This window comes from Cucumis sativus, chromosome 5 (genome assembly GCF_000004075.3).
Source record: "Cucumis sativus cultivar 9930 chromosome 5, Cucumber_9930_V3, whole genome shotgun sequence".
In the NCBI taxonomy this organism is placed as follows: domain Eukaryota; kingdom Viridiplantae; phylum Streptophyta; class Magnoliopsida; order Cucurbitales; family Cucurbitaceae; genus Cucumis; species Cucumis sativus.
Window position 1 is genome coordinate 10,174,346 of NC_026659.2, and position 15,059 is coordinate 10,189,404.

Below are 15,059 nucleotides of genomic sequence, written 5' to 3' on the forward strand. Positions count from 1 at the left end.
CCTGCACCTGTAGTTCCCCCTGCACCAGCAGCCCCCTCCTGCACAAGAATTACCTAACCAACTTTCTGCTGAGGCGAAACATTTGAGGGACTTTCGGAAGTATGACCCTCAGACGTTTGATGGGTCACTGGAGGATCCTACTAAAGCTGAAATGTGGTTGTCCTCTGTGGAAACCATATTTAATTACATGAGATGTCCGAGGAGCACAGAGTTCAGTGTGCTGCTTTTCTACTGAGGGACAGAGGCATTATCTGGTGGAGGACTACAATGCGCATGCTAGGTGGAGATGTGAGGCAATTACCTGGGATCAGTTTAAGAACTGCTTCTATACCAAGTTTTTCTCGGCTAACCTTAGAGACGCCAAAAGCCAGGAATTCTTGGAGTTGAAGCAAGGATATATGACAGTCGAGGAGTACGACCAGGAGTTTGATATGCTGTCACGTTTTGCCCCTGAGCTTGTTAGTAATGAGCAGGCTAGAGCTGATAGGTTCGTCAAGGGATTGAGAGATGAAATTAGGGGTTTTGTGCGAGCACTAAAGCCCACTACCCAAGCTGAAGCACTGCGTCTGGCAGTGGATATGAGTATTGGGAAGGATGAAAGACAGCCAAGGAGCTTTAATAAGGGATCGTCGTCGGGTCAAAAGAGAAAAGTAGAGCAGAGAACTGTAGGAGTTCCTCAGAGGAACATGAGACCAGGTGATTCTTTTCGCAGTTTCCAGCAGAGTTCTGGCGGTGCAGGAGACACTACTCAGAGAGGCCAGTATGTAATACGTGTGGGAAACGCCACCTGGGTCGTTGTTTGATGGGAACGAGAGTCTGTTATAAGTGCAAGCAAGAGGGACACATGGCTGATAGGTGTCCCTTGAGATCTACTGGGCTGGATCGAGCAGTCAGGGAGAGAGACCTCCACAGCGGGGTACAATCTTTGCCACTAATAGATCAGAGGCAGAGAAGGCCGGCACAGTAGTGACAGGTACATTACCAGTGTTAGGGCATTTTGCCTTGACCTTGTTTGACTCGGGATCTTCTCATTCATTTATTTCATCGCTTTTTGTGACGCATGCATGCTTAGAGGTGGAACCCTTAGACTATGTTTTGTCAGTGTCTACACCGTCTGGAGAAATTATGTTGTCTAAGGAAAAGATTAAAGCATGTGAAATTGAGATAGCTGGTCGTGTGCTGGACGTAACCTTGTTGGTATTAGATATGCGTGACTTTGATGTAATTTTAGGTATGGATTGGCTAGCTACTAATCATGCTAGTATTGATTGTTCTCGTAAGGAAGTTGTGTTCAGTCCCCCTACTGCATCTAGCTTTAAATTCAAGGGGTAGGAACAGTAGTACTGCCTAAAGTAATCTCAGCTATGAAAGCTAGTAAACTACTCAGCCAGGGTACTTGGAGTATTTTGGCAAGTGTGGTGGATACTAGGGAAGGTGAGACTTCTTTAACTTCAGAACCTGTGGTAAGAGACTACCCAGATGTATTTCCAAAAGATCTTCCAGGACTACCGCCACATAGAGAGGTTGATTTTGCCATTGAGTTGGAGCCAAACACTACTCCTATTTCTAGAGCCCCTTATAGGATGGCTCCTACTGAGTTGAAAGAACTGAAGGTACAGTTACAGGAATTGCTTGATAAAGGCTTTATTCGACCTAGTGTGTCACCTTGGGGTGCACCAGTATTGTTTGTGAAGAAGAAGGATGGGTCGATGCGTCTTTGCATTGACTATAGAGAGTTGAATAAAGTAACAGTCAAGAACAGATATCCTTTACCCAGAATCGATGATTTGTTCGATCGGTTACAGGGAGCCACGGTGTTCTCTAAGATTGACTTACGGTCAGGTTATCACCAGTTGAGGATTAGAGACCGTGATATTCCTAAGACTGCTTTTCGTTCGAGGTATGGACATTATGAATTCATAGTAATGTCTTTTGGTTTGACTAATGCACCTGCTGTATTTATGGATTTGATGAACAGGGTGTTTAAGGATTTCTTGGACACTTTTGTGATAGTCTTCATTGATGATATTTTGGTTTATTCCAAGACTGAAGCCGAACATGAGGAACACTTACATAAGGTGTTAGAGACTCTTCGAGTCAATAAACTGTATGCTAAGTTCTCGAAGTGCGAATTTTGGTTGAAGCAGGTGGCTTTTCTTGGTCATGTGGTTTCCAGTGAGGGAGTTTCAGTAGACCCTGCAAAGATAGAAGCGGTTACCAGTTGGTCTCGACCCTCTACAGTTAGTGAGGTTCGTAGTTTTCTGGGTTTAGCAGGGTACTACCGGAGGTTTGTGGAGGATTTTTCACGTTTGGCTACTCCTTTGACTCAGTTGACAAGGAAGGGAACTCCGTTTGTTTGGAGTCCAGCTTGTGAGGATAGTTTTCAGAACTTAAGCAAAGGTTAGTTACTGCACCGGTCCTTACGGTACCAGATGGATCTGGAAGTTTTGTGATTTACAGTGATGCTTCCAAGAAAGGACTGGGTTGTGTTTTGATGCAGAAAGGTAAGGTGGTTGCTTATGCCTCTCGTCAGTTGAAGAGTCACGAGCAGAACTACCCCACACATGATTTGGAGTTGGCAGCAGTGGTTTTTGCATTGAAGATATGGAGACATTACTTGTACGGTGAAAAGATACAAATCTTTACTGACCAAAGAGCCTAAAGTACTTCTTCACTCAGAAGGAGTTGAATATGAGACAGCGAAGGTGGCTCGAGTTGGTAAAAGATTATGACTGTGAGATATTGTACCATCCTGGTAAGGCGAATGTTGTGGCTGATGCTCTTAGTAGAAAAGTATCACATTCGGCAGCACTCATTACTAGACAGGTACCATTGCATCGAGACTTGGAGAGAGCTGAGATTGCAGTGTCTGTGGGGAGAGTCACCTCACAGCTAGCTCAATTAACGGTGCAACCGACTCTGAGGCACAAGATTGTTGATGCTCAGAGTAGTGATCCTTATTTAATGGAGAGACGTCGCCTTGTTGAAACAGGGCAGACTGATGAGTTCTCCATATCCTCTGATGGTGGGTTGATGTTTGAAAGACGTTTATGTGCCAGCGAACAGTACAGTTAAGATTGACTTACTAGATGAAGCCCATAATTCCCCATGTTCCATGCATCCTGGTAGCACGAAAATGTATCAGGATTTAAAACGATTTTACTGGTGGCGGAATATGAAAAGGAAGTGGCGGAATTTGTTAGTAAGTGTCTAGTATGTCAGCAAGTTAAGGCACCTAGACAGAAACCAGCAGGTTTGTTACAACCCTTAAGTGTGCCAGAGTGGAAGTGGGAGAATGTGTCGATGGATTTTATTTCAGGGCTGCCTAAGACCCTGAAGGGTTTTCACAGTGATTCTGGTTGTCATAGACAGGCTTACGAAATCGGCACATTTTATACCAGGAAAATCCACTTATACTGCTAGTAAGTGGGCAGAGTTGTATTTAACTGAGATTGTGAGACTGCATGGAGTGCCTGTATCGATTGTTTCTGATAGGGATGCACGGTTTACTTCCAAGTTTTGGAAGGGACTTCAGACTGCTATGGGTACAAGATTGGATTTCAGTACAGCCTTTCATCCACAGACTGATGGTCAAACTGAACGTTTGAACCAAGTTTTAGAGGATATGCTACGAGCTTGTGTTCTAGAGTTTCCAGGTAGTTGGGACTCTCATCTACATTTAATGGAGTTTGCTTATAACAACAGTTTCCAGGCTACCATCGGTATGGCGCCATTTGAAGCTTTGTATGGTAAATGTTGTAGAACCCCTGTTTGTTGGAGTGAGGTTGGTGAACATAGGTTGATGGGACCTGAATTAGTTCGGTCTACTAATGAGACTATTCAAAAGATTAGAGCACGTATGCAAACAGCGCAGAGTAGACAGAAGAGTTATGCAGATGTACGGCGAAAAGACCTTAAGTTCGATGTGGGAGAAAAGGTATTCTTGAAGGTAGCACCTATGAAGGGTGTTATGCGTTTTGAGAAGAAAGGAAAGTTAAGTCCTCGTTTTGTTGGACCATTTGAGATCTTAGAGAGGGTTGGTGTTGTGGCGTATCGCTTGGCATTACCACCATCTCTCTCTGCAGTTCATAATGTTTTCCATGTTTCGATGTTGAGGAAGTATGTGGCCGATACATCTCATGTAGTGGACTATGAACCCTTGGAGATTGATGAGCATTTGAGCTATGTAGAACAACCTGTGGAGATTCTGGCTAGAGAAATAAAGATGCTTCGTAATAGAAGCATTCCATTAGTAAAGGTTTTGTGGCGGAATCATCGAATTGAAGAGGCGACATGGGAGCGAGAGGAAGAGATGAGGACTCGTTATCCAGAGTTATTTCAGGAGTAAAACTTTCGAGGACGAAAGTTTCTTAAGGAGGGAAGAATGTAATGCCCCAAAGGTGTATATATATATATATATTTGTTTTTATTATATATATATATATATATATATATATATATATATATATATTATATATATATATATTTATTTATATTTAATTTAAATAAAAAGACAAGAAAAAGAAATTTATCTCTCTCTCTCTCTCGCGCGCTGCACAGCCCCCCCCCCCCCCGTTCTCTTCTCTTTTCCTTTCTCTTTTCTCTTCTCCCTTCCGTCTCCTTCCGTTCGCAGCCAGCAACCGCCGCCCCTTCTTCTCTTTTCTTCCTCTTTCGTTCGACGTCGACGATCAGACCAAGCCGAAAACGAAAACCCATCCCTCTTTTCTTCTTCGGATCTAAACCGCCGCGCCCATCCGCCTGTAACCGTCGTGCCTCTCCGCTCACAACCGTCGTGCCTCCCTCGGAAAGCAAATCGTCGTCCAGATCTGCATTGCCGAGCCGTCCAGGTCCTCGCCGCCGCTCGTGCTTCACCTTGTAGTTCGCCGTAACCCAGATCCATCGCTGTCCGATCTCTTCTCCTCGTCCCGCCGTCGCCGCTGCACTCGCCTGAAGTCATCGTCCGTCCTGTTTCGCGAAGCTCCGCCGCTCCACCTGTTATCGACGGCGGCCGACTAGCTCTTATTAAAAAAAAAAAAAATCCAAAACCCTTCTGCCTTCGTTTGCAAAACGTCGCGGCGTGAATTCTGCCTTCTAATCGTGGATTTGACCTCCAAGTTGTGAGTTGATTGGTATTGTGGATATAGTAATATTGTTCTTGGCTAGTAAGTTTTAAAAACTGGTTAATTGATTTGGGTAATGCTGATTTTAAGGTGATACTGAAGAGGTCGTGCTTAGATATCTAAGTTCCAACGTGAGCTTCATTGGAATTGTTGCTTCATTCTACTTGGAATTTGTCTTATTGAATTTAGCCCGATTGAAAAACTTACATAACCTTGAGGTAAGGGATTTTCTACTGGACTCACCTAAAGTTTTTGAGTTGTGTTGGACTGTATGGATGATGATTAAGATGTACATGTTTGATTGCAGACTAAATGTTTAGTGTATGTTGTATTTGACTGGAAACATATTATATACATTGATGTGTGAATTGATGTGGATTGCCGAAAGTATACATGTGAATGACTGAAATTATGCTTATGTGTACATGATGATATTAATAGATTGTGCTGTATAAAGATTGGATGTGAACTAGTGAATTTGTTTCGGTTGGATGTGGATTATACTGAACTGTGGTTTGTGCTGGTGAACTGAGGGGTGTATTGACTTGACTGTATAGTGGATTGACTGATGTATTAGCATTTTATTGACAGACATATGATTGTAGTAAAATAAGTTGACTGTTAGGATGTTGAAAGAAAGGACTTTGTGATTTGAAGTATCTGAAAGATGGGTTGAATGGAATGAGGGGATAAATTGTTAGGTTGTATTGGGATGTTTACCTTGTAGGTGTCCCACGGGATCACCAATTTATTTTGCACCTTCGGGAGCATTTGACTGATATGTGTTTCTGCAGAACACTTGACTGATATGTACGTCCCTCGGGGCGTTAGACTGATATGTACGTCCTTCGGGGCGTTAGACTGAAATGTGTATCCTACGGGATCACAAGACTGCGACTGTACAGGGTGTCCCAATAGAACTTTAACAATTTATTTTCCCCTGACGAGACCAGTAGAGGGTCTCTTACTGAGTATTGTTATACTCACCCTTCTTATGTTTAATTTTCAGGCAAAGGAAATAAAGGTGGCAAACCGGCGAGGGGCAGGAAGCGTGATTGCCATAGGGAATGTGTTATTTTGCTTCCGCTTATGATTTCTTTTAAGGTTTAAGATGTACTAAAACTTCGTTTACAAACTTTTATTTGTAAATAGTGTTATTGTTAAGTTTTCTTGAATATTTGAAAATCAGGCCTGGCATGTTTTGTTTTTAAATTGACTTATGTTTCAATTTGTATCAACCAAAGTCTTTTCTCAAAAATAATAACGACCTCCACTTACTTAGAAAAGTTGGGTCGTTACAGTTGGTATCAGAGCCTAAGTTTTAGGTTCTGTAGACTGACTTACGATGTAAGTCTATGTTTTTGTGTTCCTATGGCTAACGCAACCCTTCGTCTCTCGTCAGGTATGCTTGATGCTTATATGTATGGTTTATTTGCATGACCTTGCCTAAATTAAACTAGATTGCATGACGATAAAGACTTGCTTATGTTTATGATTAAGATTTTGTTAAAGAGTGTTGTTGGTGGATAATAGGAATTATGCCGCCAAGGGAAGAAGTACGTAGAGGAGGTCGTAGAGGCCGAGGTAGAGGAGCAGGAGGCCGAGGTAGAGGAGTAGGTCGTAATCAGCCTACTGAGGGTCAAGCTGAACATCGAATTCCTGCTGCACCCGTGACTCACGTCGAGTTTGATGCACTGTCTGCTCACATGGAGCAGAGGTTTACAGAACTTATGACAGCCATAGCTCAAAACCAGCAGGCACCTGCAGTCCCACCTGCACCTGTAGTTCCCCTGCACAGCAGCCCCTCCTGCACAAGAATTACCTAACCAACTTTCTGCTGAGGCGAAACATTTGAGGGACTTTCGGAAGTATGACCCTCAGACGTTTGATGGGTCACTGGAGGATCCTACTAAAGCTGAAATGTGGTTGTCCTCTGTGGAAACCATATTTAATTACATGAGATGTCCCGAGGAGCACAGAGTTCAGTCTGCTGCTTTTCTACTGAGGGACAGAGGCATTATCTGGTGGAGGACTACAATGCGCATGCTAGGTGGAGATGTGAGGCAAATTACCTGGGATCAGTTTAAGAACTGCTTCTATACCAAGTTTTTCTCGGCTAACCTTAGAGACGCCAAAAGCCAGGAATTCTTGGAGTTGAAGCAAGGATATATGACAGTCGAGGAGTACGACCAGGAGTTTGATATGCTGTCACGTTTTGCCCCTGAGCTTGTTAGTAATGAGCAGGCTAGAGCTGATAGGTTCGTCAAGGATTGAGAGATGAAATTAGGGGTTTTGTGCGAGCACTAAAGCCCACTACCCAAGCTGAAGCACTGCGTCTGGCAGTGGATATGAGTATTGGGAAGGATGAAAGACAGCCAAGGAGCTTTAATAAGGGATCGCCGTCGGTCAAAAGAGAAAAGTAGAGCAGAGAACTGTAGGAGTTCCTCAGAGGAACATGAGACCAGGTGATTCTTTTCGCAGTTTCCAGCAGAGTTCTAGCGGTGCAGGAGACACTACTCAAGAGAGGCCAGTATGTAATACGTGTGGGAAACGCCACCTGGGTCGTTGTTTGATGGGAACGAGAGTCTGTTATAAGTGCAAGCAAGAGGGACACATGGCTGATAGGTGTCCCTTGAGATCTACTGGGGCTGGATCGAGCAGTCAGGGAGAGAGACCTCCACAGCGGGGTACAATCTTTGCCACTAATAGATTAGAGGCAGAGAAGGCCGGCACAGTAGTGACAGGTACATTACCAGTGTTAGGGCATTTTGCCTTGACCTTGTTTGACTCGGGATCTTCTCATTCATTTATTTCATCGCTTTTTGTGACACATGCATGCTTAGAAGTGGAACCCTTAGACTATGTTTTGTCAGTGTCTACACCGTCTGGAGAAATTATGTTGTCTAAGGAAAAGATTAAAGCATGTGAAATTGAGATAGCTGGTCGTGTGCTGGACGTAACCTTGTTGGTATTAGATATGCGTGACTTTGATGTAATTTTAGGTATGGATTGGCTAGCTACTAATCATGCTAGTATTGATTGTTCTCGTAAGGAAGTTGTGTACCTCCTAACTCTATATGTAGTGGAGCTAACTAAGATGTCTCTCTCATCCTTTAAGATCGATTGAGATTATAACTTGTTTTTTTGCTTTATGGACACATATGATTTTTAAGAGATGGGATTAGACAACGATTGATTGATGTTTCAGATCTATATTGGTTAATGAATTAAATTTATCATTATAACCATCAAAATAATACCAACTCTAGTAAATTATTAATTATAAATCAGCACAGTGATAGTAATTCCCCACAAAAGTTGCATATAGACAAATGATGATAGCTCGATGAATAAATTCTTTGGATAGAAAAAGATCAATATATCTTAAGCTAGACTTTTTTGACATCAAGCTTCTTTAACTTACACTCTCTTTATAATTTACTTTGAAAACTAGTTTTTTTGCAAAATTAGTGTGCTCCCTCAGTTCGATCTAAACTTACCACTAAGTCTAGTGCTAGGTGTATGATTCGGTAATTTATTTAGGATAAATTTGGACGACGAAATTTGTCTGCCTATAGGTGTTATGAGAACTCAAGTATTCTGGAATTTGGAGTAGGCGTTATATAGGGGAAAGAAAATGGAAACCAAACTTTGTGTAGTAAGTGATTAAAGATGTTTAAGTTTTCGGAAAATATTTTTTCTATAAAATATGTATTTCACATAAGTATGTTACAATTTCTTAAGCTATGATGCATGAGACGTAGACCACGTGGTTGTTAGATGATTATGACTTATAAAAGCAAGATATCATCTTAATAGAGGTACTAAGCATTAAAAGCAAAGTATGTCGAGTGTTACGACTGTTTATTTTCTAAGTTTTGTTGTCATGCAAAACATTGGTGTTGTTCATTGTACTAAGTTGACTCCATGTCCACATTTGAGTGAAGGTCATACCAGGTGTTGATGGGTCAACTGCCTATGCCTGGTATCGTAGCTGAATATGGGATACGATCTTTTTTCAAGTTAATTCGCTAGAGCAACTGCTGCTGACTATGGTCCACTTTAATAGTCTAGGTGTTGAGTATGTGTTCAACACTCACGTTTCTAGATTGATGTGGGTAGAGCAATGTTAACAACCAAATAATTAAAATAAGCAAATTAACAACTAACAAATAATAATACTAATTGTCTAGAAAAACAAACAATTAACAAATAATCCAAAAATACATAGCACATAGATAGCCAAAAGGCTGGAGCAAACGATTTTCCTTAAAAATAAAAATGAACGTTCCTTGATACGAGTCTATAAAATATTTGTTGGATCATTTACCCAATACAATACAATCATTTTGCCTATCTTTCATAACATATTACTGTCATTTTTAAAACCATCTAGAATGAATAAAGTTTCTTCCATCACAAGATTTTTTCTTTTAGTACTGCTGTTAGCAGTATTTGTAAAAGAAGCTCAGTTGGCAAATGCAGCGACATGCGACCCAAATGAGATGAGAGTATGTATGTGGGCATACACTACGTCAACATCGCCATCATCATCTTGTTGTGACATGGTGAGGAAGCATAGATCATGTTATTGTCAATACAAAAAAAATCCAACGTTCCAATCTTATTTACAATCTCCTACCACCAAAAAAATCATCTCTCAATGTGGAACTACCCTCCCCTCTTGCTAGAATAATCACCGATACCCAATTCATTTGATTCAATATGAAATGAAGATGTAATAAAAGAAATTATGAAAGAATAAAGTTATACATCCATATTCTTCGAGCTTCAACATTTTTATTTTTTATACTATGTTAAATAAATAAAAAAAAAAACTAGCTTCTAGCTAATACATTTTATTTCGTTATGAAAGTCTCGATTAAAATATTTTAATGTAAATACCATGAAAATAGTTTCCTTAAAAAATACGAAGATTGTCACTAAATTATCTTTTACGTGAAGGATTTACATACGTGCTAAAATGTTAAATGAATATTTATAAACTCAGTTACTTGTATGTTTTGAATAAACGGATATGATTTGGATAAACTAATTTGATATGTTTGGTTTGAAGATGGTGATTAATAGTGTCGTGGACCTTAAGTTTTCCAGATTTGATCATGATTTTGCTTTCAAATTATTGCAAATACAAATGTTGATCAACGTTGTACCGTATCAAACCAATGATTTGAAAGCAAAATTTGGTGCGATGTCGGTGCTCAATCGCATATATCGATTGATCCTTAAGGCTAACACAACTTCCCAACTCATGCGTGCAGTCGCAAGAATAATGAATGGAACTAAAGAAAAACATGCTAAAGAATAATGAATGGAACTAAAGGAAAACATGCGCAAAGAAGAAATCAAAGTTTTTGGAAAGAAAGAAGAACCACTCCACCACTTGTACCTCCTAACTCTATATGTAGTGGAGCTAACTGTAACGACCCAACTTTTCTGGGTAAGTCGAGGTCGTTAATTTTTGACAAAAGACTTTGGTTGATACAAATTGAAACATAAGTCAATTTAAAAACAAAACATGTCAGGCCTGATTTTCAAATATTCAAGAAAACTTAACAATAACACTATTTACAAATAAAAGTTTGTAAACTAAGTTTTAGTACATCTTAAACCTTAAAAGAAATCATAAGCGGAAGCAAAATAACACATTTCCTATGGCAATCACGCTTCCTTCCTGCCCCTCGCCGGTTTGCCACCTTTATTTCCTTTGCCTGAAAATTAAACATAAGAAGGGTGAGTATAACAATACTCAGTAAGAGACCCTCTACTGGTCTCGTCAGGGGAAAATAAATTGTTAAAGTTCTATTGGGACACCCTGTACAGTCGCAGTCTTGTGATCCCGTAGGATACACATCTCAGTCTAACGCCCCGAAGGACGTACATATCAGTCTGACGCCCCGAGGGACGTACATATCAGTCAAGTGTTCTGCAGAACACATATCAGTCAAATGTTCCCGAAGGTGCAAAATAAATTGGTGATCCCGTGGGACACCTACAAGGTAATCATCCCAATACAACCTAACAATTTATCCCCTCATTCCATTCAACCCATCTTTCAGATACTTCAAAACATAGAGTTCTTTCTCTCAACGTCCTAACAGTCAACTTATCTCACTTTAGTCATATGTCTCTCAATAATATACTAATACGTCAGTCAATCAAACTATACAGTCAATACACCCCTCAGATCACCAGCACACAGTCATACTTTAGCGTAACGACACCCAATCTAAACGACAATCACAAGATCGCATCTGCATCTCATACAAGCATAATCTACAATTTTCGTCCTGTCCACATCCACCCACATATATATATATTCCATGACAATCACAATATGCATTCAACATTAAGTCTACTTCAATTCATATGCATATATATATTTTCAGTCAATCCACAGTATACATTCAACACCGAATCTACACCCATACGTGTATATACATATGTATCATCTCAACATCTTTACTCAGTCAGAGATAATCATTCAGACATACAATTCACAATCATAAGTGAGTCCAGTAGAAAATCCCTTACCTTCAAATTTGTTAAGCTCCTTAACCACGTTGAAGTCTATGAAGAACGAACCTAAACATTAAGACAATTTCTCAATAATTCTCTTCAACGCATCAGTCATTTAAATTCAACCCAATGTGAATCTTTTTGCAACTTACCGAAATCTTCGCGAAAGAAATCGAGCAGTGGCTTTGCGAAGAGATGACGTGCGACGGAGAGACCGTATACAGATGGCCGGAGAGTCAAGGTGACGCGTACGGCTGCCTCGCGAACTGGCCGATGGTTGCAGCGACGTCCGGCTGGGTTTGGACGGAACGGAGAGGAAAAGAGAAGATGGAGATGGCCGACGGCGGTTGCTGTGCGAACGGATGGGGCGGCTGGCTGCGGTTGGCTGCGGCAGGACGGGAAGAAGAATAGGGAAATGGGTGGGCGGCTGCTAGGGTACCGGAAGGAGAAGAAAAGAAAAATGAGGGAGGGGTTGTGTGCGGCGCTCGCGCGAGAGGAAGAAGGAAGGAAAAATATATTCTTTTCTTTTCTTTTCTTTTTATTTAAATTAAGTATAAAAATATATATATATATATATATAATTAAAAACAAATATATATATATACATACCTTTGGGGCATTACATTCTTCCTCCTTAAGAAACTTTCGTCCTCGAAAGTTTTACTCCTGAAATAACTCTGGATAACGAGTCCTCATCTCTTCCTCTCGCTCCCATGTCGCCTCTTCAATTCGATGATTCCGCCACAAAACCTTTACTAATGGAATGCTTCTATTACGAAGCATCTTTACCTCTCTAGCCAGAATCTCCACAGGTTGTTCTACATAGCTCAAATGCTCATCAATCTCCAAGGGTTCATAGTCCACTACATGAGACGTATCGGCCACATACTTCCTCAACATCGAAACATGAAAAACATTATGAACTGCAGAGAGAGATGGTGGTAATGCCAAGCGATACGCCACAACACCAACCCTCTCTAAGATCTCAAATGGTCCAACAAAACGAGGACTTAACTTTCCTTTCTTCTCAAAACGCATAACACCCTTCATAGGTGCTACCTTCAAGAATACCTTTTCTCCCACATCGAACTTAAGGTCTTTTCGCCGTACATCCGCATAACTCTTCTGTCTACTCTGCGCTGTTTGCATACGTGCTCTAATCTTTTGAATAGCCTCATTAGTAGACCGAACTAATTCAGGTCCCATCAATCTATGTTCACCAACCTCACTCCAACAAACAGGGGTTCTACAACATTTGCCATATAAAGCCTCAAATGGTGCCATACCGATGGTAGCCTGGAAACTGTTGTTATAAGCAAACTCCATCAAATGTAGATGAGAGTCCCAACTACCTGGAAACTCTATAACACAAGCTCGTAGCATATCCTCTAAAACTTGGTTCAAACGTTCAGTTTGACCATCAGTCTGTGGATGAAAGGCTGTACTGAAATCCAATCTCGTACCCATAGCAGTCTGAAGTCCCTTCCAAAACTTGGAAGTAAACCGTGCATCCCTATCAGAAACAATCGATACAGGCACTCCATGCAGTCTCACAATCTCAGTTAAATACAACTCTGCCCACTTACTAGCAGTATAAGTGGATTTTCCTGGTACAAAATGTGCCGATTTTGTAAGCCTGTCTATGACAACCAGAATCACTGTGAAACCCTTCAGGGTCTTAGGCAGCCCTGAAATAAAATCCATCGACACATTCTCCCACTTCCACTCTGGCACACTTAAAGGTTGTAATAAACCTGCTGGTTTCTGTCTAGGTGCCTTAACTTGCTGACATACTAGACACTTACTAACAAATTCCGCCACTTCTCTTTCATATTCCGCCACCAATAAAATCGTTTTAGATCCTGATACATTTTCGTGCTACCAGGATGCATGGAAAATGGGGAATTATGGGCTTCATCTAGTAAGTCAATCTTAACTGTACTGTTCGCTGGCACACATAAACGTCTCTCAAACATCAACCCACCATCAGAGGATATGGAGAACTCATCAGTCTGCCCTGTTTCAACAAGGCGACGTCTCTCCATCAAATAAGGATCATTACTCTGAGCATCAACAATCTTGTGCCTCAGAGTCGGTTGCACCGTTAATTGAGCTAGCTGTGAGGTGACTCTCCCCACAGACACTGCAATCTCAGCTCTCTCCAAGTCTCGATGTAATGGTACCTGTCTAGTAATGAGTGCTGTCAAAATGTGATACTTTTCTACGAAGAGCACCAACTTCCACATTCGCCTTACCTAGATGGTACAAAATCTCACAATCATAGTCATTTACTAACTGAAACCATCTTTGCTATCTCATACTCAACTTCTTTTGAGTGAAGAAGTATTTTATACTCTTTTGGTTAGAAAATATCTATATCTTTTCATCATACATATAGTGCCTTCAAATCATTAATGTAAAAACCACAACTGTCAATTTCATATCATAAGTTGGACAATTTTCCTCATGACTCTTCAACTGACGAGGAGTACAAGCAACTACTTTAACTTGTTGAATCATAATACCTTTTAAGCTTTCCTAAAAGCATCACTATAAATTACGAAACTTTCTGAACCATCATGTACGGTAAGCACGGGAGTTGTACAAGCTTCGGCTTAAGATCCTGAACACTATCCTCATAGGCTTTGTCCCAAACAAACGGAGTCCCTTTTCTTAGTTAACTGAGTCAAAGGAGTAGCTATACGAGAAAATTCTTATATAAACTGTTAGTAATAACCTGCTGAACCCAAAAAGACTACGAACCTCACTGACTATGAAAGGTTGAGGCCAACTGGTAACGACTTCAATCTTTTATGAGATCCACATAAATGTCATCTCTAGATACCACATGGCTTGGAAAGATACTTGGCCTCATTCAAAACTCACATTTTGAAAACTTTGCATACAATTTGTTGACTCGAAGAGCCTCTAAAACCATGTTAAATGCTCCTCATGCGTTGTCTCTATTTTGGAATAAATTAAGATATCGTCAATAAATACAATTATGAAAGTGTCTAAGAGATCGTTAAACACTTTGTTCATCAAGTCGTAAACATTGTTTGAGCATTTGCCCACTCAAAAGACATCATAATGAACTCGTGATGTCCATATCTCGAACGAAAATCTGCCTTAGGAATGTCACTGTTCTCCAATCCTCAACAAGTCATAACCTGAATGTAATTCAATCTTAAAGAACACGGACTTATTGCAGTTGATCAAACAAATCCTCATTCATTGGTAAAAGATATTTATTCTTAACCGACACCTTATTCAACTTTCTACAATCAAAACATAAGTGCATCGACCCATCTTTCTTCTTAATAAACAAAAATTGGTGCACCCCAAGATAACATACTTCGTCGAATGTAGTCCTTGTTAAACATTTCTTTCAATTGCACC

At 40.6% G+C, this 15,059-nt stretch overlaps 1 protein-coding gene across 1 annotated transcript; it reads left to right on the top strand.

Moving 5' to 3' along the window:
* Nucleotides 1–756: 756 nt before the first annotated feature.
* On the top strand, nucleotides 757–6,946 carry LOC116403826. The gene is made up of 3 exons (XM_031885453.1): nucleotides 757–973; nucleotides 6,130–6,522; nucleotides 6,654–6,946. The coding sequence occupies exons 2-3, from the start codon at nucleotides 6,492–6,494 to the stop codon at nucleotides 6,944–6,946; spliced, it is 324 nt and encodes a 107-aa protein (XP_031741313.1). The 5' UTR covers nucleotides 757–973; nucleotides 6,130–6,491.
* Nucleotides 6,947–15,059: the final 8,113 nt, after the last annotated feature.

Bases quoted from the DNA above. Each gene is read 5' to 3' on its own strand.
- LOC116403826 (XM_031885453.1), top strand. From the start codon at position 6,492: ATGGCTAACGCAACCCTTCGTCTCTCGTCAG. The intron at 6,523-6,653 runs GTATGCTTGATG...GGTGGATAATAG, and splicing joins AACCCTTCGTCTCTCGTCAG to GAATTATGCCGCCAAGGGAA.